Source organism: Fundulus heteroclitus, unplaced genomic scaffold (assembly GCF_011125445.2).
Source record: "Fundulus heteroclitus isolate FHET01 unplaced genomic scaffold, MU-UCD_Fhet_4.1 scaffold_189, whole genome shotgun sequence".
Lineage (NCBI taxonomy): Eukaryota > Metazoa > Chordata > Actinopteri > Cyprinodontiformes > Fundulidae > Fundulus > Fundulus heteroclitus.
Window position 1 is genome coordinate 58,429 of NW_023396601.1, and position 22,371 is coordinate 80,799.

At 39.5% G+C, this 22,371-nt stretch overlaps 1 protein-coding gene across 1 annotated transcript in view; it reads right to left on the bottom strand.

The window, feature by feature from the left end:
- Window positions 1-22,371, bottom strand: part of tenm4 (teneurin transmembrane protein 4) — a 281,927-nt gene that overhangs the window by 36,472 nt on the left and 223,084 nt on the right. The window contains exon 26 of the mRNA XM_036129592.1: window positions 5,334-6,211. Coding sequence (XP_035985485.1) covers window positions 5,334-6,211 — 878 coding nt within the window. The remainder of the gene's footprint in view (window positions 1-5,333; window positions 6,212-22,371) is intronic.

A 22,371-nucleotide genomic window follows, 5' to 3' on the forward strand; every position in this document is an offset into this window, starting at 1 on the left:
GAAGACTTTCATCTGTGCGCAGAATACATATTAGAAAGGCATCCACTATTTTGCTGCCCGCTATGATAAAAGCCTTTAATAAATGAGATGGCGGGGGCTGGTTTACAGATATTTCCTCAGTACTGCCATCTCAAATATCCAATATGTAAAGGAAGAGTGGGAGAAGGATCATCTCCGAGAGATAAATGTTATCTGATCTGAGTTGTACCAGGCACTGGGATTCATAGACACATTTTGGCTAAAGTTTTCCACTTCAGGGAATAGAGTGTAGCATTGTAATTAGCATCTAAGCATGTTATATTTTCTACCTCTCTTATTTATGAAGTATATCGTCCCTGTGTTCAGCTAGTAACCAGACTTTTGCTTTAACATCATGCATTACTCGTTCTCCAAATTGTACCGCGTAACGGCTTAATTTATTGTTCAAGTTCGTCCTTCTCACAAAAGTCTTACAGACAGAAATCTCTTTCGCATGTGGTGGCTTGATCACTGACCCAGACTCTTTCCGTCTCAATTAGAAGCCGTGTGCTAGCTAGCCGAGCCGCTAATGGCTCCTGTCTGCTTTGGCTCGGCTGCCCATTAGTTTGCTTTCTCTGAGCAAGAGGGGCATGCAGGGGCAGGCTGCTAGAAAGGAGACGACTGGTTTCCCCATGGTTGGCCACGAGTCTATTCGGATCGCATCACCTCTGTGTGACATGCTAGCTCCATGACCTTTCACGCTATGGCCCAACAATAGGCCGACGACTTCATGTCAGCATCACCTGGAGCACAGTAAATGTCAATTTTACGCAGCATCTTCTTATTTTGTTTTTTACTAGCTGCCTTGCATTTGAGAACAAGTCAAAAACAAAAGGCTTATTGCTATTATAAATCTGCTGAAGAACTTGGTCCATGGAGCACTGGCACAGGCATGTTTGCTGCTAAAGTGAGTCTTGGATACTTTATGTCACATTACAAGCAGAAACTCCAATATATTTCATTTGAATTAAATGCATTAAACCAACAGAAAGTAGTGGCTAATCAGGAATTGGAAGGAAATAATTTATATATAGATATATTACTAATAGGGAACTAATTAGCTGTATGTGGAGAACGCCGTACTTCACTCTGAACACACCATCAACACAATTAAAAACATGTGGTGGCAGCATCATCTGTGGGGACTGTTTACTTTAGCATGGTTGAGGAGGCTGGTCAGAGTTAAGAAGCATGGAGTTAAATACAATCCTGAGAGGCAATCTGTTATCAGCTGCAAAAGACTTTTGGGACAGGAGCAAAAGTTGATCTTCCAGCAAGAAAAGTGACCTAAACACACCGCCAGGGCTACAAGGGAACAGTTTAGATCAAAACATGTTCACCTGGACTAGAGACCTAAATCCAACTGAAAATCTGTGACGATAAATTTGAAAATGGTTAAAATGTTTAGCCTCTTATTATATAACAAAGACTGATGGATATTGTAAACAGAAATATCATCCCCTTTTTAATTGAATGGGGAGGAAACTGATTAATTGCCTTTCGCAATCTAGGATGACTTAATAGATTTACCGTAACCCTTAAGCATTAGCACTAATTATAGGAATAAATTTATCAGGGGGTCAGGAGTGCGTCTGTGCACACAGCAAATGTCAGTGCAAATGAGGTTGCCAAGGGTTCCTATAAAAAGAAAATTCAGCAGACATCTTTTGTTCCCTAGTCAATTCTAAGTCTTATATCTGCACTTAATGAGATTATTTCTTTTGATCTATTGTGCACGGGATATAAGCACATAATTATTAATACCAGTAAATGTTTAGCAGCGCACTTTGTTGGAGGGAGATAAATGGTGGTTTTGATGGCAGCAAACTCTGCTTCAGACCCTCAGGTGGTGTTCTGACCTTCAACGCTAATTATTCCAGGCAAAACAAATGCTCTTTATTTGGTCTAAATGAAACATGGATGAACTGATTTGCCTGCAGGTAAAAGCAAAGTTATTGCTTGACTTGAAAGAGAAGACGCAGGAAATTGTGTAATTGAATTCTTCTTTTGTTTCCGACAGAGTATAATGGACAACTTTGATTGAAAAACAAACCGAAAAGCTGAAGGTATTTAAGTTTCAGAATAAAAACTATTGTTTATATGTTTATTCAGATATGCTTGCATCAAGGCTTTTAATAGATCCACAATAACCTTCAACTTTAGACATAGTTGCATTAAAATAGTTTATTCACTTGCTGCCATGGTAAAAGGAACAGGTTAAAACTAACCCAGGTTGACTTGCTGCTGATTTTCATGATGAGACTCACGTAATTAAGTTTTAAATTATACAAATTTTTAATTATTTACTTACATACAAAAGCTCAGTCCAAGTACCATCTGACCAAAACACACAGTTCCAGACAGTGTTGATCCCAGTCAACACTGGGATTTAGAAAATGTGAATTTAAGCAAATTTTCAAAATGCCGCACAACTACTATAATATAAATGTAACAAAAGCATTTTTGAAGTTTTAGTTATTATTTGCCAATCCCTTACTTTCTGTTTTCCTGAAATATTAATATGATTTGAAACAAAGATCCATGTCTCTCTGCCCCTCTTCAAAATGGGAACAACAAGGAAAGCTTAAATGACTTAAAAGCAATACCTGCTCGTTTACAACGGCTCATATTCACAGTCAGTGCAAAAATTAAAAAGCTTTCAACAATGAAAGTGGGTTTGAAGGTATGAAGCTTCTCAGCAACAACTGCTACAGGTGGCGCTTCACATAAAACAAAGAATAAATACGTGGAAACACAGCTAATGCCAACTGGAGGACCTGGATCGCCGTGCACCAGTCTCTCTTTCAAAGGTCCAAGGAATATAATATATGGCATCATGAATTCTTTAATAATACCATGAGAATTAAAATAATAAATCTGGTGAAACAAAGGCTGCATAAGTGGAAAAGCACATCATGTCCACTTTTAAGTGTGGTGGATGATCTGTGATGTTTTGGGCCTGTTTTTCTTTCAACAAGCCTGTTAGAGTGCATGGCATAATGGAGTGTTTCAAATTCTAGGGGATTTTAAATGAAAACCTGGTGTACTCTGTCAGAAAGCTAAAAATCTGTGGCCATTGGGCCCTTCACACCTGAGACCCAACAATTCCCGATGCATGTAACAGAAAATGTGACAGATCTGACATACAGTGGAAAAAGCTACGGTAAATGAATCACTCAAGATTAATTTATCTGTTTTTCACTTTGAATAAATGATCATCAAATCTGTCAATACGTCAAAATAACATCAAACTTAAACATTTCAAAATGGTATGTATATCTGGAAATTATGACCTAGAGAACCCATTCCATCATTACAAAGTCGTCTGTGCAACTGCTGCTCTGTAGGCTTGCTGTTTCTTTACACACACGCAAAAGGTGAGGGCTCCGATCTATCAACAAGCGCAGCTGTTTTGCCAAACGTCAAAAAAATATATTTACACACCTAGTCCTTGTTTTGTGGCCAGAGGCAGTTCTGTCTACCGCTAGAAATGCAAATATTTGGGTGCATTACTGCATTCCACTTTCATTTGAAGCATCCCAGATGACAGCCAAATCAAACACAGGTGATAAATGTGCGTGCATATTAAACGGAGCGTCTGATTACGTGTCAGTTATATTCAACTAGCGAGGTGTGACAGATGTCTGAATAGCAAATCTGCCTAATAACATGTTTTGGAATGACATCCTGTTAGCACAGTTCCCTCTTTGGTGCACCGCATTAGGATAAGGGACAGGCTGCTCAGCACAAGTCACAAGAACATGAAATCCTACGCTCATATGTCGAAGAGTGTGGGAGGGTTTTCAATTGTTCCCACTCAATGTGTGGTTCACCTCAGCCGATCACTACCTCTGGCTACTCTGACTGTGCTAATGAGCCTTCACATCCCTACGGGTTAAACTTTTTTTCTTCTCAGCAGATGCATCTCTATCCCTCCTATAACCAACAATGGAGGGTCTGCAGTCTGTCACTGCAAGGACGGGTGCAGATGAGTAACATATCATCCAGTAATCCTATTTGGTATGATAACAGCAAATAGGATTACACTCATACTTCCACAGGTCTTGCATTTTTCACGGACTTGACATGCAGCCATAAGAGGGCAGTTAATATGCCAGAAAAACACTATATTCACTCTTTTATGAAATATTCACCAACTGCAGTGTCTTACCACAGCGCAAAACAACAAATATACAACTTTTTGTTAAGATTAGAAGTGGAGATGGGGTCTGGAGTCAGTAATTTACAGTCGCACTGTAGTTGCTAAAAGATTCAGACTTCAGACTTAACATAGACCCAAGACTTGAATCTCATTAACAACATTTATCTCATCTAATCAAGAGTGAAAGTAAGTTTGTAAGTGTAGATCATTTGAAAAAAAAAGACTCGCCCCTTAGAGACTTGTTTTAGTGAACATCCCTGATTAAAAATTCACAAACCTTTTGGGTTCTGACCCAAAGAGCAACATTGGAAGAGACTTCCCACCCCACCTCACATTGGTCCTAGATGACAAACACTTATACCAGCTCAAACTGTTATGACCCTTTTTCTGCTTTAAACATAGAGAACATATATTTTACTTATTTTGCTGTCTAGAGATCATCTCTAGTCTTTCTGTATTCATGTCTAAATGTGGCTGAAAGGTGGTTGAGTTTGATCAAATGGGCTCACCAAGCCAAGGTCTTAGTTTTTACTATATTTAGATTAAATCTATGAGTTAAAAAGTCCTTTTCAACATATATTTTGGGCCACATAAAGACTAAAGCCTGATTTATGCTTGACGCATCCTAAAAAGATCATCATGATCAGCAAATGGTTAGCAATTCCTGGACAGAAATCGCAGTCACACTTGGAACAAAGTAAGAGGCTTAAATATTGGAAACAACTGTGCTTTCTACTTCTACGTGTAGTGGGGTGTGGCATGCTTGGCATAGGAGCGCAATGCTGCCCTCTAGAGTCTAGGAGACTAGTGCTACTTTGGAGCAAAAGCCGCTCGTGGCATAAATGCTGCTGAGGTTGCGTCCACGCGGAATTTTCGTGCATCAAGCGTAAAAGCAACCCTAAGACTGACGAACCTCAAGTAGCTGTAACAAAGCTGTCAATGAGCAGCCGGTGTTTGAAGGGCACACTGTGTCCAGTGACCTACAATTTGGCCCCATTTGGGAGTAACCCGATAAAAAAAAAAAAAAATTCAAAAGAAACTTTCTGCAAGTATTTATGTGAACACGTTGACCTGTTATACCCTCTTTGAGGCACTATAGACATTGAATTATTTAGGAAATGTTATTTAGGAAATGTTTCTAAATATTACTTACTCAAAGAAAGTTGTCCATCCGTTTTCATTTGTCTTGGAGGAAAGAAGTCCTGAGCTCCCATGGTAGGTCATGACAGCTAGTTCTTGACCCTGTGCAGCAACAGTTTTAAGGGCGTTGTTAGTACCGATGGTGAACCAAAAGGTCTGTCCATCAGGGACCATAAGCCACAAAGGCATTCCTGTAGTGTCTCTTCGGATCGTCACTGTGTTCTTGTTCTTATCGGTGATACCGCTTATGTCTCCTGTCCCTGTGTAGGTCAGATTGTAGAGGTGGTCTCCTGTTGTCAGGCTTTGGGTGAAAATGTGGCTGCCGTTGGAATCAAACAGATAGAGTTCATCATTAATTGGAGAGGATACCTCATACATACTGAGGGGATTCAGATAGGGTTTGTTTTTCCGCACATAGCGGATACGAATGTTTCCAAGATCTGCAATATAAAGCTCTCCATCTGGACACACTGCGAGGGAAGAGGGTGCGTTGAGCTTCGCGTCCTTGGCATAGCCTCCGTCTCCAGAGTAGCAATCGCAGTTGACGTCATTCTTGCAGTCACAGCCACTTGGTGCTCCTGCCACCAGGGAGATCTCTCCATTAGTGGACACCTGTCGCACTCTGTTGATTTTCTTTTCATCAGACTCCGCGATGTACAAAACCCCATTGTGTGACACAGCCAGGGCGTTTGCTGACTCCAGAGTTGCATGGATGGCCACTTTACTCATAAGAAAGTGATCAATGCCTGGCACTTGGCAGTGCATGGGACGGCCTGCAACAATACGGACTTGGTGGTTCTCTGAGACCTGGAGAACAACATTGTTGTCCAGAACATACAAGGAGTTGTCCATGGGGCTCACGGCCAGGTCTGTAGGCCACTCAAGGCGCACCTAAAAGGAAAAGAATACATTAAAAAAAATAAGCTTCAACTTATTGAAATGAAGATCAGGACATTTTCTTAGAAGATGAACGCTAGATGGCTGAATCCTTTGCCTTATCTTAAGAGTCCCTACTTTGAAAAGGTATTCAAAAACCTTAAACATTTTCATATTATGCCAACTTTAATGTGTTTTACTTGTTTTTTGTAATAAACCAACACAGGGTAGCACTTAAAAAATTCTTAAGTGGAAGGAAAAAGTCTTAAGTTGAAGGAAAATGATACATGGTATTTTTGAACAAAAATCTGAAATGTGTGGTATGCATTTGAATTCAGCCCTTTTACTCCAATACCTGTACATAAAATTCAGTGCAACAATTTCCCTTCAAGTCAGTCAAGCGTTCAAAAATAAAAGAGTATAGAGCAACCTAATGAAGAAGGCCGGCTCTGTTCTGCCCCGCAGAACTGCAGATTCACGGGCCGCTAAAGGAGATCCTTCCTACCTACAGCCACCAGCATCTACAACAACTCAATGAAAAAACCCCAATAATATGAGTTACAACATTTCATTTCCCTTTGGGATTAATACATTATTTGTGACCTGAATTGAATAAATTGAGGGGCTCCACAGGGAAACTGATAATCGCAAATTTGCTAGACATGGACGTCTGTGCAAGTCTGTAATTTTGCTAAGTCAAAAAATAAAGCACAACGACAAATCACTGGATATACTAGCCTGGCAAGCCAGACTAACTTTTGCCTCTTCGATACGGCTGAAGTTAGTCTGGAACTGCTCCCATAGAGGGCTTTTTCTGGGGCGGGGTTACCATGCGCAAAGTAAACCAATCAGAGAAACTGCGGACGTGACGTAAAATACGCACAATCAGACTTCCGCTGTCAACATTTCACTATATAAATAATTGAACATGGTGAGCCGCGGTCAAGCGGAGATTATGGTGCATAATTTTAAAACAGAAGAAAACGCAATAGCCATCTTGTTTGTTTTGGCTGAGAGATTCTCAGTGCTGCACGTCACACAACATATAAAGCCCGCCCAGGCCTTTGATTGGTCAGTATCAGGAAAGAGGTCTCTATGGGAGCAGTTCCAGACTCAGTTTGCTGTATAGCAAAGAGAAAGTGAAACTGAGTCTGGCTGGCCAGGCTATGGTTTTACCACCTTCAGCCTCCACACCATGCAAGGGACGCAGTAAAAATATTTAAAGAAGGTCCTCTGGTCACATGAGACCAAAATATGTGACAGAACACCTAACCTGTAGATCATCCACAAACCACCATCCTTCAGAAAGGATAAGGAAGAGGCTTTTTACCAGCTGAATCAAGCATTCAACACTGCACCTTTCAATTTCGACAACCCCATACACACAGCCAGAGCTACAAGGATTATTTTTTTAAACCAATGCATACTCATTTCTTAACTCAGAGTTAAATTTTTCCTAACTGAAAAAAATAAAACCTTATATCTTTTTTTCCATTATGTGCTACTTCATGGTAATCTGTCTCATAAAATCCAAATAAAAGCCATTAAAGTTTGTGGTTGCTATGTGACAATATATGAGAAGTTCAAGGTGTTTGAACAATTTTGCTATGCCCAGCATTATTATTGCTAGGACACGACAGCACAAGTCCTTGGAAAGAGACAAGAACCACCTCAACAAACAAAAGCCTGCACTGCCTCTGCCTTTTTAAATAATTAGTTATTGTTCTACTGACAATGTGTCAGGCTTTTAACAAATTGAAATGATTGGATTAAGTCCATTTACTGGCCTCCTTTTTCCTTATTGTCCCACTGGGATCTCTAAGAAACATGATATAGAGTGTCATATTTCATTGGGAGCCTTGGAGCTCAGGGGAAGGCTGCTGATTAAATCATGGACCGAAATACAAAGAGTCAATGGAAAAAGCGCTACTAAAGATACTATTTGGCCATAAAGTGGGAATTCAAATGTCTTTACATGTAGAGGAGCAGTAAATTCACTAACTGTAACCTTTTGACTTTTTGGATAAATAAATATTTCATAGACTTACACATCTGCTCTTTACATATCTACTATTTGCACATATTTCAGTTTTACTCTATTGGGAAGGGAATGCTGGCGGAATAATTTATTTGAAACTGACAGGACATCGAGTCCAAGTAGAAAGAAAAGCAAATTCAAGCATCACACGCAGTTCATATCCCATAAACCTCCTGTCATCCTCCACAAGACTGGGGGAGGTTTATATAATAGGACAGATCACGTACAACAAACAGGTGACTGACAGAGGATACATGTCAGCTTTCAGGGAGCAAAAACTGCATTTACTTGGGTAATGAAGGGGGCAGACTTTCAATTTCTTAAAACCTATTTCTTGTCAACACTGCTGGTTAAATATTTCATAAGCCTGAGTGTGGAGCGGCTCAGGGGACCTGCCTGTAAGGAGGTTTTCACGCCACTCTGACTGATGAGGGGATATTTCCTGAGCTGCTGTCCCGCATGCTGTAACCCGATCACACCCTGCACTTTATACAGTGGGGCAGCTGTCAACATTGCCTGTCTGATAGGCCTACTGCCCACCCCCCAAACAAAAAACTTGAGAGCTACAGAAGATTGTCTATTTTCTATCAGTAATTTCTCCTCTATGGAGCATGGAAAGGTGATATCCAAGAAAGAAGTAGATGTCACTATCTTTAAATTCAATTAAAGGTGCGGATTACGCAGATTAGGCATGGGCTGGTTGCCAGTATCAAGGTACAGTGGGGTTTTATTTTTTTCTCAAATGCCTATGCAGTCTGGGGGGGCAGGGAGACCAGAGAGTTGCAGAGTCCAAGGAGGACCAACACAGGGATAGCTGCATCCCCTATCCCAAAGAAGAGCAGGGGGGAGCCTCAGGAAACCCCCCACTATCCATAGTGCAAAAGAACCCAGGAGCTGCAGCGACGAGACATTGGCTCTGCCCGGCAGCCAGCTATGCCAGGCCAAATCCAGCCATGGGCCAAAAGACCCAAGACCCAAGGGAATACTGCCCCTCAGCAGAGCCCTGACAGAGCCAGGAGACTCAGGCCCCGAACAGCAGCTGCTAGGAGGAAGCTAGCACACACCCTGCACCCAGTCCTGGACACCGAGAACCATCAATGCACCAGCGGGTCAAGGCGCCAGCCACCGGCAGGTGGCCTGACGGGACGGATGGGCCTCATAATTAGTGGAGACCCGAGACGTCCCAGGAGAGGGGCAGCCCAAAACCCAACCTGACAAAGAAACAATGACACAGTCAAAGACACACAATCACACATTCCCACCCTAATGAGCTGCTGTACCATTATACACCATCCCGCTCCCTTAGGTCAGCTGATCAGCTGCTTCTTAGTGTGCCTAAAACAAAACGGAAGCTCATTAAATGTTTTTTATGTATTTTGTACAGCGCTTTGGTCTCTTTGGTAATTTAAAGTGCTTTATAAATAAAACTGGATTGGACTGATTGGATTAGTTAATGGCCACACATGCAACCACTCATAACCACACATTCAATCTAATAATACAGAAGAATGGGTGCTGTACAAATACTTACACTTACCACACACTCCAGGATCCAGGTACCGATACCCCAGAGAGGTGTCCAGGGCCGAGCACTGCCCTAACCTGTGCAAACTCAGCCCAACCCCACCCTGAGGACCCCTGAACTCATCCATCCAGAGATGGGGCCAACACAATTCGAATAGGCCAGCCAACCAGAGCCCACACCACAACCCTTTAACACCCCCCCAACCCCCAAAGCAGGGCCACCCACAGTTCCTGCCACACACCTCTCAACCGACCTCTCCATGGCGGAGCGCCACAACCCATTTCCAGGTACTGAACCAGGGACCTAAACCAGGAGCCACAAGTCTAGTGATCCTGAAGTTTTGCTTTTCTCCACAACCTTTTTCCACTTGAGACACCAGGCTGAGGACAGACTGGGCGAAGCTGAAAATAAATTGCCGAATACCGCAGAAGTGTTATCATTGACGCAGTGTTTTGCATGGAGCTCTGCTCTGGTTGTAACAGATAATTCAGGGATAATCACTTGAAATAGCAACCAGAAATGGTCAGAAAGAGCAGCATCAGTCACAACAACATCAGCAATGTTTAGATCTCTGGAAATGACCAGATCCAGCACACGTCCCATGTTATGGGTCGGTTCTGACGTTGTAAAAGTTCAAAGCCATCCAGAATACCCAATAGCTGTGTTTATATGTATATTTTACAATATACATATAAAATGTTAAAGTCCCCCAGTATAAGGATGCAGTTAAAACCAAGGCAGACAACAGAGAGCAGTTTAGGGAACTCATCAAATAAATATTATAATTTGGATGCCTGTAGATGGTTAACCTACACAAACATATTCAGCTATTGAAGATTTTTACAGTTGTGAAAAACACAAAAAGTCCTGGTGTGGAAAGAAAAACCATCTATCACTCTTATCAAGTGAAGGCTGTTTGTTTGTCTGTTCTAGGCTTCCTAAAGACACAATAATTTAAAATACAGAAAACCAACACGACAAAATAAGCCATTTATGTTGTGTCAGGGGGCTATATCATACATTTCTCTTCTATATTCTCATAATGTAAGCTACCATACTGGCCCTTGCCTACTTCTAAAATATGTTCAAGTGATTCAGTCCTAAATTAGGATTATATTTATCTTAAATTTTAACTCAGCAGGTAACAGATAAAGGATCTTCAAAAAAAAGTCTTTTGTCATTTTGCAGACATCCCACAGACTACAAAAGCAAAGCAGTAACAAGCGAGGTCCATGGCGTAAACAAATAAAGACTTTAGAAAAAAGGTCGAACCCTTGTTATTTTGCAATGACATAAAAAAGTTAAAAAGACAAAAAAAAAACAGTATTAGAGAGATGAATTAAAGATTAGTTTGCTGCAGTTCGGTCGCAGGAGAGACGGCACGGCGAGATAACAATGAACTCATCAGAGAGGGAAGAAATTGGACAGTATTTCTTGGCTAAATCAGGTGTGGTGCACAACAAAAGTAATGACCACTGCCATGAGCCTTCTCCAGAGAAAGCATTTCTGAGCGAGGGTTCAGGGAGTGTTTGAAGTAGGGGCCTGTGTGCTCTGGATGAATTTTTAATGGATGCTTTTTACTGTCTGAGCGTCTCTGGCAGTGGTAGTGTAATTTGTCATCATTGTCTAGCTGCACCCAGCCTGCATGTACCCTTGCAGCAGCAATGGTGGGATGGTGAGCAGCTGTAGCTGCCTGTGTGTGCGAAAGGTAAGGAAGCGAGGAAAGGTAAGGCACGAGTGGTAGGAGGGACGGAATTCCACCCCAGGGTGGGGGTCTGGATATGGACAGCTGGGTGCTTTGCTTGCTGCACTGAGTACATGAAATCCTATGAACAAAAAATTTATATAAAACACGCAACCAATGCATGTATTATTTTTAAAAGTGTAGGTTGTTGAATAGAACTGGGAGCACATTGCCACCTGTGGCTTGTATGTTTTCTCTCTGATGCAATGCATTGTATAAGTCTTCTCCGGTTAGAGGTAGCCTACATTTTCTGCTCATTTTCTTTTCCTTTGATCGTGTTTTTTTTTTTTTGGCTACCCTGTAAAAATGGCTTAAATGTTGTAATGTGTCAGGTGTATCTGTGTTTGTTGCCGCTTTTCCTGTATTCTAAATTCTGGATCCACAAGATCTGGCAGACCCTTCTGGATCATTTCAATCATTTAAAAAAAATAGGTGTTGTAAATAAAAATAGTATATTTCTAATTATTTTAAACTGGCTCTATTACACTATTACACTGTTTTATTTGAAAAGAAACAAAAAAACAACACTTGGCTGCTCCATCAGACCTAACATTTCACCATTTATATATTTACAATAACATCGTCTGCAAAATCCTCAAGGTCCTTTAAAATATTTTAGGGTTTAAACTTTCTTTGTCTATCTTAAAATCTTTTGCAAATTAAAAGTTTTTATAAAGCCCTTTTTCATTTTTGATTAAGACTGTTTAAGAGCAGAAAAAAACATATATCTTACAGAAGGAAGAAGGCTCAAGTAGACCAGGGAAGAGTTGAGATTATTTTGATTCAGCGAGATTATCAGAAATGATAATGACATCATGGACAATCATGGGTGATCGGCCAAAATATGATTTAGTTCATTCATGCTGGACTTCATAATAATTCTTCACTGGAAGTTTCAGTTTGGAGCCAAAATGCACCAAAACCTTTTTTGCACAGTATATTTATAAAATGTCAAAAAATATTTCATATCAAACTGATGTAATGGTCAGATTTAGAAGCTTGCCACTAGTCTGATAGTGACATTATATTTAGCAAGTTGTTTTTCCAATTCTTTATTTGTTTTTTTTTCTTCAAAAAAGCGAGGCACAACATATCTAGCCATTTTTGCAGTGTTTTTGGAGACTGCCATGAAGGCTCATATTCTTCCCTCTCCTTAATGAGCAGCGAGTGCTGTTATTGGTCTGTCCCCCATATCAAAGCACTCACAAGCAGTCCCAGTCCTCCAGTAGCAGTCCCACATGCTGGCTCTACAGTTGCTCCCTGCATGTCCAGACTACTGATAAATCTCACGAACCTTTGTCTAAATTAAATTAATTAACCAAAAGGATACGCAGTGTTTCTGCTGTTTCTTTTCAGTCCATTCAGCTTGTTAATGCTTATTGTACACAGAAAAGATAAGTATGTTTACATTTTAATGTGATCCCTTTAGTTTAGTGGGACATACAGTTTAAAATATAACTAGACTGAAGACAAAAAACCGTTTAATATCAGCTTCATAGTCATAAACATTGCAGATGGACATGGTTGGATCATCGCAAAACCATAATCCGCAGGATACAAGATTATCCCGGTTCAGTCTAGTGTCACATTGAAGGCATTTTTTTGAGAGTCTTGGTGTGAGGAGTCTGACGTGTGAAAAAGACCAGGTTTCTAAACTTCTGTACAGTAGTTTGAATAAACTCCCCTTGTCTGTAGCTCAGTTTAAGCAGTCTAAGTAGTTTTGTAGGCAACACATTTTGATTATTGGCAAAATAGGATAATTCAGCAGGTTATTATATAGTATCCTATATACTTTCATATTAGCTTATACAGCACAAAAAACTAAATGTTTTAAGCAGGTGCTCTGATTCAGGAAATGTATATCTCAGCAGGTATATTAATTCCGAACAAAAAGTGGACAAAAACACGAGGAAGCATACAAGAGAGGCATACCTGAGAGATGTCCATAACAGCATCGCAGCTGAGAGGTCGAGCGGACGTTAAGTCATTGTAGCCCAAAAGAGTAGAGATGATACCATTCTGATCAATCCTGCGAATCATTGCTCCATCCACAAAGAAGATTACCCCATACTTATCCACTGTAATGCCTGCAGATAAAAGTGACACAGTGAGCACAGAGAGAAAATATCCATCTGCTTCATCTTGCTTATCTATACCTAGAGTGAAGATAGAGCACAACTAAATTACAATTAAGGACTATCAGGTGCAATAATGTAGAACACTAATTAAACCAATGAAAAGTTAAGCAAGGGTGGATTTTGTAATCAGTAACGGAGAACAATAGCACCATCTGAACAGAATATGATTACCATCAGCATTGATTAAATTACACCTAAAGTTTATATACATATCTTCTGCTTTCAGCCTTACTGACTGGTGCAATCTACTTTAAACCTAACAGACTATATGAGCTTATTTATGTTTTGATGTTATCCACAGTAGGGTGTAACAATACATCAAACCACATCGATATATTGATTAAATGATTATCGATCTAATTACATCAATGCAAGATAAAAAACAGGGATCATATCGTCATTTTTAAGATGAACCTTTATTTTGAAATCCGCAAGGCACGAGACTCAAGTGAACAGGTGATCTAGTATTATTATTAGTTTAACATTAGAATAATTTTGTTTTTGATTTAAATGCCTGCTTTGAAATAACATGGTCAAATCATATTTGTTTTCTTTGTGAGTTAATGTCAGTCTAAATAATAGTGTCAGATGGGCAGATGACATTGTATTATATCTATTGCATCAATCGAAATTTGTAACAGACTTTGTTATATCGGCAAATCTTGTATCCTCATCCAAAAAAATCCATATTGGGATAAAGCTGGTGTATTACACCCCCCAATCCACAGGCAAATTTTCCTCTAGATGATAAGGTTTTGGATATAAACTGATTCAAACTTATCCTCCTGCTGTCGGTGAAGGCAGACGGTTTTTATTCTCTTCTCCTCTCCTTTACCCTCTCCCTCCCTCGTGTCTGCCCTACTTCTGCTTCTATCAATGTTTTTGGAGCCTGTTTTTTACATATCCTCCAAATTGTAAATTATGGATCTGGTCAGCTGGACTCTCTATGTATTTGATCAAATTTTCTCAACAAGATCACTGGGCACATGAGAGACAGAAAAACAAGAGTCTGCCTGCTCGAAAACAAATGCTGTTATCAGAATATGGCCTTCCCGAGTTGGCCTTGAAAGGCAGACAATCTTAATTTCTCTCGGATGTTATGTAAACAAGATGCTTATTTCTTTTGTTAACATAATGTTTTTCTTTACCTATGTAGTATTTCCCTTTGTAATGTTTTTCTGTTCATGTACAGCACTTTGAATCGTCTTGTTACTGAAAAATACTATATAAATAAACTTGGCTTGCCTAGAAACTCTGTATATTACAGTTAGCTTTCTTATAAATTTTTCTTTTCATATTTAATGACTTCCAGATTCAAATGTCCGTTTCTGGTGTTGTTATGCAAAAAGGCAGAACATCAGGGACGGATGGACAGAATGAGAACCAAAATATTCCATACTCTATGTTTTCCTATGCAGACCTGTAAACCACTTGAATCAAATTTCCCATTAATTGTGCCCACAGCCCAACATTACCTCTGGGATTGGTGAGAGTGGCCTCAACAGCTTTCCCTCCGTCGCCACAGCGAGCGTCGTCATACGGGAGACACTGATCGCCGGTTCCAGCCACCAGCTCCAGGTTTTTAGCAACATTATTCACAACAGTCAGAGATTTGACCCTGAACACCTTCCGGCTGCCTGTATCGGAGAGGTACACCGCGCCGTTGACAGGACTGGAGGCCAGGTAGTACTTCTGAGCCGGGCTGTTGCTGAGCAAAGGAAAGGGAGAAGTAAGGAGTCAATAAAGCTGGAAGCAGCTACATCGCTTTCAATAAGAAACATTGTGTAATACAATTAAATAGATTCAAAAGCCATTTAGGGAGTCAATTGGGCACAATTACAGTTTAAAACCAGGACATGGAAAGAGAAAAAAAAAAAGAATGAGATTAAACATGACAAAGTAAAATAAGATTAAACATGACGTGATGTTGAAGCGTAGAGCTATCTACAATAAAGCATTTGTAGTTAGAACCCCTGTTTGCAAACTGGACAACAGAAATTTTATTAAATCAGAAAAAGCTCCACAGGCCCTTACAACAGAAATGTACCATAAAAATAGATTATCCCTCTTTTATCTTTCAAATGACTGAAACAATGATGCAGTTAAAGCATAATTCAGAATACAAAGACACGGAATGGCATGCATGGGTTTCAGTCTTTCGGGTTCAGTGGTTCCTTTGAAAGAAATTCTAATTATTAGCCCAAAAGTGACACAGGAAATTCTCACTAAATCATCTGAAAAACAACAAAAGGAAAGCAGCCATCACAGAGCAGCAGTGTGTCTGGCTACACAAATTCAATGTTTTTTTATTCTTTCTACCTTGCTGTTACTGGTATGAGGCAAATAACACTGAGCCAAAGATCCAAACACATCAGGCATCCATCAGGCAGACATCCTTGCACAGAAACATATCTTGTTTAATTCCCAGCCAAATCAACAAAGTAATCCTTTATGGCTCGGTGAGATCTCCCAAAATGACATACAGACAATTGAGCCAAACACAGCCAAGATACATAAAATCTGTTGGCTTCCTCAAACGAAGATAGATGGCTAAAAGCAAAGAGAGCTGTTTATGAATCCATACAAGGACAAATGAGGTGACAGATAGGACTGTTTTATTGTTAAATCTTCTGCATTCTATGATAGATGCAAGCCTCTGCAGTAAAATCAATAGGTATTTTTCTGACTTATAAAACAAGCCTTGCCTGCAACCTTTATTTTCCCCCCCAGGTAAAGATGCGCAAAAGCCTTGAAATAAATTCATCTTTTCTTTGGGAAGCTCCCTTGATCATGCAGTGGCTTAAGTCCTTTCTTGTGTGTTCCTTAGCTCACCTCACAGGCTTTCTATTGGATTTAGGTCTGGGGATTGCAGAGGCCACTGAAGGAGTGTGTTTTTTTTTATTTATTAATTTTTTTGTCTGGTAAAAGATTATTGGGCTGAATTATCCACCTGTTTAGCCAGAGGTCATTAGCCCTGTTGAAAGACCCACTGGTGAATGATTTTCTGTTTTCTGGTATTTCAAAGATGCACTTTGAAAAACAAGCAGGCCCACAGCATCACACTTCCTCAACAATACACAGCAGTGGGCATGTGTGTGCCTTTCCACATTTCATCCTTTGTTTCCCCTGTTATTATCATTTCAAAAAGGTTCATGATGCTACGTGTTTTAATAAGGCTCCCAGAGACTTTTAGAACAGGAACAGGCCCAAAGCGTCCATATCCTCCACTACACTTAACAGTTGGCCTCAAGTTGCTTTTTCCACATATCTTTTAATGCCAAATCCACTGGAAATGTTTGTTGCCAAAAAAAATTCAATATTATTCTTAACTCAACAAAGCAGAGTTCCAGTTAAAGTCCAAGCAGATTTTACCAAATGGAAAAGTAAAGGCTTTTTTTTTTTTTTTTGCCGTCAATCCCCAAGTACCAGATGGTACAGCACATAGATGATGTCCAGTGTTTGTTCTGGAGACTTGGTAACTGCTTCTCTTTGGTGCAGTTCCCTAACACTGAGCTTTTGAAGATGTCCTAAACTTCCTCATCATCGTGCTTTCAGTTGGAGGGAAAACGTGTAAGATTAGGTCCTCAGGTCCTCATTCAGCCGAGTGGAAAGTGGTTACAAGAAATTAGTCTCTGTGTCATGTCGTATTTCTGGCCCGGGAAATAAAAAAGTTACTGAAAACCTCAGATCCAGTTAAACATGTGAAGAGATATTTTTAAAAGTTCAGTGAATTTATTTTAAAGTGCTTAGTAGTGGTGATGATGAAAATGGCACAGGTAATTGTGTTAACAATAATTATGTCTATGTAATTCTTTTTATTTACCTAAAATTGGAATTTTCTAAAATGTTCCTGATGTTAGAGGAAAAACACAATATTTTTCAGAGCTCTTCTAAGGAGGGGGGACAACAAATGTGGCAGCAAGAATGTTTGCTGGTATAATGTTTTTCTCAGCTAAACAACTACAATGTGAAAGGGGCGACAGTGGCTAGGGAGTTTGTCCAGTAACGGCTGGGTTGGCAGTTCGACTTCCTGCCCAGACTATCTCAGTTGTTGTTTTCCTTGGGCAAAACACTTCACCCCCTTTGCCTGTTGGTGGTGGTCAGAGGCCCCAATGTATGGCAGCCTCGCTTCTGTCAGTCTGCCCCAAGGCATCTTGGCCACAAATGTAGCTCGTCATTATCAGCGTGTGAATGGGTGAATGACTGAATGTAGCGTGACTTGATAAAGCGCTATACAAGTACGATTACCATTTAAACTTTTATTAACATAAAATAAGGCTTTCCCATCCAGTTCAGTAAAACAAGTGATTGTTTCAACATTTATCATGTCCACAGTTATCACTGTCAATGTATGGCACAATTCTGCCACAACAGATAAGCATTGTGGAGAGGCCTGTCATCTTGGCGTCATTCAAAGTGGATTAAGACAGTATTTCAGATTCAACCTTCAGGGTTCTTTTGGGGCAGCACGACAGTGCCACCAGCCTATGTTTCTAAAATAATGGGAAAGCGAGTGGGTCTGAGCATTTGTCATCTTGGGTACATAATATTAAATGACAATTGACCTTCAGCGTATCAGTGGTGACAGCAAACCTCAGGCGCGTGTGTCAAAACCCGGACGGTGACCCAACCGACTCATTGGCTGGCTTACAGTACAAGTCAGATGCAACGCACGGGGAAAGAGAATATACAGTGGATGCATCTCAATAAATCAGAATATCATTGAAGAGTTACTTCAGTAATCCAATTCTAAAATAAAATAACTAATACTATACAGTATAGTTTCAATACACAAATAGGGATATATTTCAAGTATGTATTTCTGTTGTTATGGTGATTTAAGCACAGAGCTAAGAAAAACCCAAAAATAAGTCTCTCTGAAAATTAGAAAACCCCACAATATGGATTTATTTTTTTATATGAAAACAACCTTTAAGTAGGTATTAAACATATTTTCTAAACCCATATGTTTGTATAAAACTTTGTCTGACGTAATATATTAACTTTAAATGTTGGGTTATCATCAGCTCTAACCCAAAAATCCTCATTTGCTTTGCATGAAAAGCTGGGAAGATTGTTGAAAATACTTTTGTCACTTTCAAGTTATCCACCCATATCCAATCCTGATTTTTCCTGTACCTATTTGTGCTTGGATAGTGTACGTACTGCTTCTTTACTAATGACCTTTTGTGACTCGCCTACAGTGTAAAGAGTAGGAATGGGTAGTTATTAAACTAATCATTTGCAATCTAATTAATTATGTTTGCAAAACCTCTAAAACTGTTGTTTGAACAATTTTTCCACTGTTGTTTCCAAACCAGTATAAAAAATTTGTAAATTCCAACATATGATCGAACACAATTAGTGTGTGCTGTTTTGTCATACAATTGAACAACTTAATCTAACTGGTACACTGAAGAAGCCTAATTGATAATGGATACACTTTATTTTCAGAGCAGTATATCAGGGCTGTGACTTTGAGAGACACATTGTCAAAAAAACGGTAGTAATTTTTTCAAATTTTTTGTGAAGTATCTTTTGAATTATCATAATAAATGCCACAGAATGATGTGGAAAAAAACTTTTGAGGCCGTATCTCACCGGGTTGCTTGTGCAACTTTTTCTACCACAGTTTTTCCTTCCACTTAACTTTCTTTTAAAACCTGGATACCTTGTGAACAGCAAGCGTCTTTAAACAATGACTTTTTCTAGTTTATTCCTTAATAAAGGATGTCAGTGACATTTGGCATGGCATTTTCCCCATGATTATGTGGCCAACTTTTTAATAATTTCTACTTTCTTTTAGATGCACCTGTACGCTGTATTTTTACAATACTCTAAGTCAGTCGAACATCTAAATAATAAATAAGAGGTTTCTGATTTGTGGTCTCCTATCCATATGCAATCAGCTGCTACCTTATCAGCCCTTAAATATATGTAAAACAGTGCCCCCCCCCCCATGTGTTTTAAACTACCAGGCATTATTGCTCGACCTTGAGCTGTGCCCATATATGCCATCTATATTCACTGACAACATCTAGTTTGTAGAAGATAATTGGATTTTGCTGCATGCAGTTGTGGAATTGGTCGGAGAGGATGGGGGACATCCTTAGCAGGGGGGTCAATGAACATTGCAGCAAGATCACCCACCTCCTGCTCCTATCGCTGGCTAACACTTGAAGAGGAGGCAGTCAACCATGTTACACCGACACTTGCTGTGCCTTTCCTGGATAAATTTCCTTTTTAATATGCAAATGCAGAGTACAGAGTTTAAAGGGACACGATTTTGATGTCTCTTTAGTGGTGCTCTTGCAAACAGAGCTCATGTATGATGTATAAGTTAATGTGCAAAACGAAGATCACGTTTCTCTCATGCAAAGAAGAACTTGAGAGACAAAGTGACGAAGTCATACGATGTTTATCCTGTATGATGCTTTGCTCCTGTTATTTAAAACAGGAGCAAGTGACCAGCATCACATAGCTTTTCATCTTCATTTCGACTACGTGTTTCAAAGCTTAAGTCAAGGCCTCTTAGACAGAAAATCAATCGATAGCCCTTCACCTGAGACACAGCATCTGAAGAGGGCACACTGAGATTTCCCCTGTTGCCTCCTGCCAAGGAAGGAAAACAAGGACTCTGTATTTTAAGCTACTGATAAAATCCTTACCTATCATCATTATATTAGACTTATCAGCAGGCGTAGCAAAATGACAGCACAGTCTAAAATTCCCATATTTTATCAAAGATGAAATTGATTGTTTTAATGCACTTTTTTAGTCTCTTACATGGTTGTGGAGGAAGTTTGAGCCACTCTTCGTTATAAAACTGTTTCATCATTTGCAGGACCCAATTGTGGATGAGTTTCAGCTGGTGGCCAGACTACCTCGTATTTTACTCTTACAATATGTTGTTTGCAGAGGAGCTAAAGACTGACTCAGTGACTTCAAACTACACAGATCCAGTGGCTGCAAAACAAACTATCTTGAGTAGTCTTTCTCTAAAAAGTCTGAGAGACTTCAGATTGTTTCAAAAATAGTCTTATATCCCATCTCTAAATGATGGGTGGCAAACATTGTTTTACTCGGGTCATGGCTGCAACACCTTTTGAAGAGGGCACACAGAGACTTTGTGCTGGGGAACGGGACCCTTCTACCACTGTGCCTGACAGGTGGTACAAAGTGTTTGTGCTAAAATATGGTTTGCTTTTCACCAAACACTGTTCTGCACTCTGACCAAACATTGTTATGTTGGCTTTATTTCCTCAAAGAACAATGTTACCAAAGCCTTGTTTGGATCCGACCGAATGAACTAATGTCTTATTATTCCAAGTGTTGTCCAGGCAATCCTTTGGAACTAGCCATATTCCTTGTTTTTGTTCTGTGTTTTTTCAATTTTGTTGCCATGAATTTTAATTTGTAAAAGCTAACTGATGCATGAAGAATCAGAGATTGAGTTGTTGAGTGTGACTGTAGAGTGAATTTGTTGGAAACCACTCATGGGAAGATGGTTAACTACCCTGAAAAACTTCAAACAATGGACTTCAAATAATTTGGAAATTGCCTCATAAAAAATGCCGCTGTCGTCTCCCGCCAGATAGAACGAGGCCTTTGTATTTTAGGTCACCGGCAAACTTTTTACTGATCATAATTTTTCAAACTCACGTAAAGTCAAGGTATTTCTAATGCGTTATGAGTCAGAATATAAGAAAAAACTATCTGGTCTTTCCAGATTTTTTTGGGATCAGATATTTACTAAAGCATACAACTGATTCCACACTATTAACTAAAGTAGCCAAAATGTGAAAGTTATGTATACAAAAAGATTTTCAACAGCTTTTAGAACCCCCCCAACTTTAGTAAAACTGTCAGTATTCCCTTTTCTGTATGAGATTATCAATATCTCATAAACTGCTCCAAGCTTCAGTTGACAGAGGCCTAGCTACATAGGCGGAGACGGTTTCCTTAGATAGGAAAATTTTTGACCAATCTGGAGGATTTGATTGAATTTGACTTGAGATTGACATGTGTTGTGAATTGACGCTGTATAAATAAAATTGAATTGAATTGAATTGATTGAACAATGTCTTTTTGGGGGGTGGGGTTTTGCAAAAGGTCAATTGGCTCTAAAAGTTGAAATTTCTTACATGATTATTTTATGATGATGATAAAAAAAGGTGCAACAAAAAGTATTCAAAATACTTGGTCTTTTTGAATATGAACATCACTGTATAGTCAGACTCCCCCCCAAAAACAAGTATCCCCCAATATTCCCATTTTTAAAAACGGCAATTTCATTTCAACAGCTTCATTAGGTAATGTAAGGCCATTTAGATTTTCTTTAAAGAAAAGAGTTGTTCTTTTGCTAATCTTTTTAAAAAAAACTACACTATCAAAACTTTTTTTTGTCGTTTTCAACATTTACAATGCCAACTGAGGCTTATGGATTGTGAGATTGAGTTTCAAAATGTTTTACCTCATGTGAATTTTTGGGACAGACTCACAACTGCCATAATAGCATTAATTTGTGAATAATCCTCATTATAGCTAGATGGGCATTCAACTGTTGGTAATGCTTCTCGTGTTTGTACTGTTATACCCATGTATGGTTGAAATCAAGTGTCGGAACTCCTGCTTTTATAAAAATATTCACTCGTGCTCGCGAGTTATTTAAGCTCCGCGAGTTATTTAAGCTCTTTTGATTGCCAGCATCTGGCATATCTGAGCAGCAGG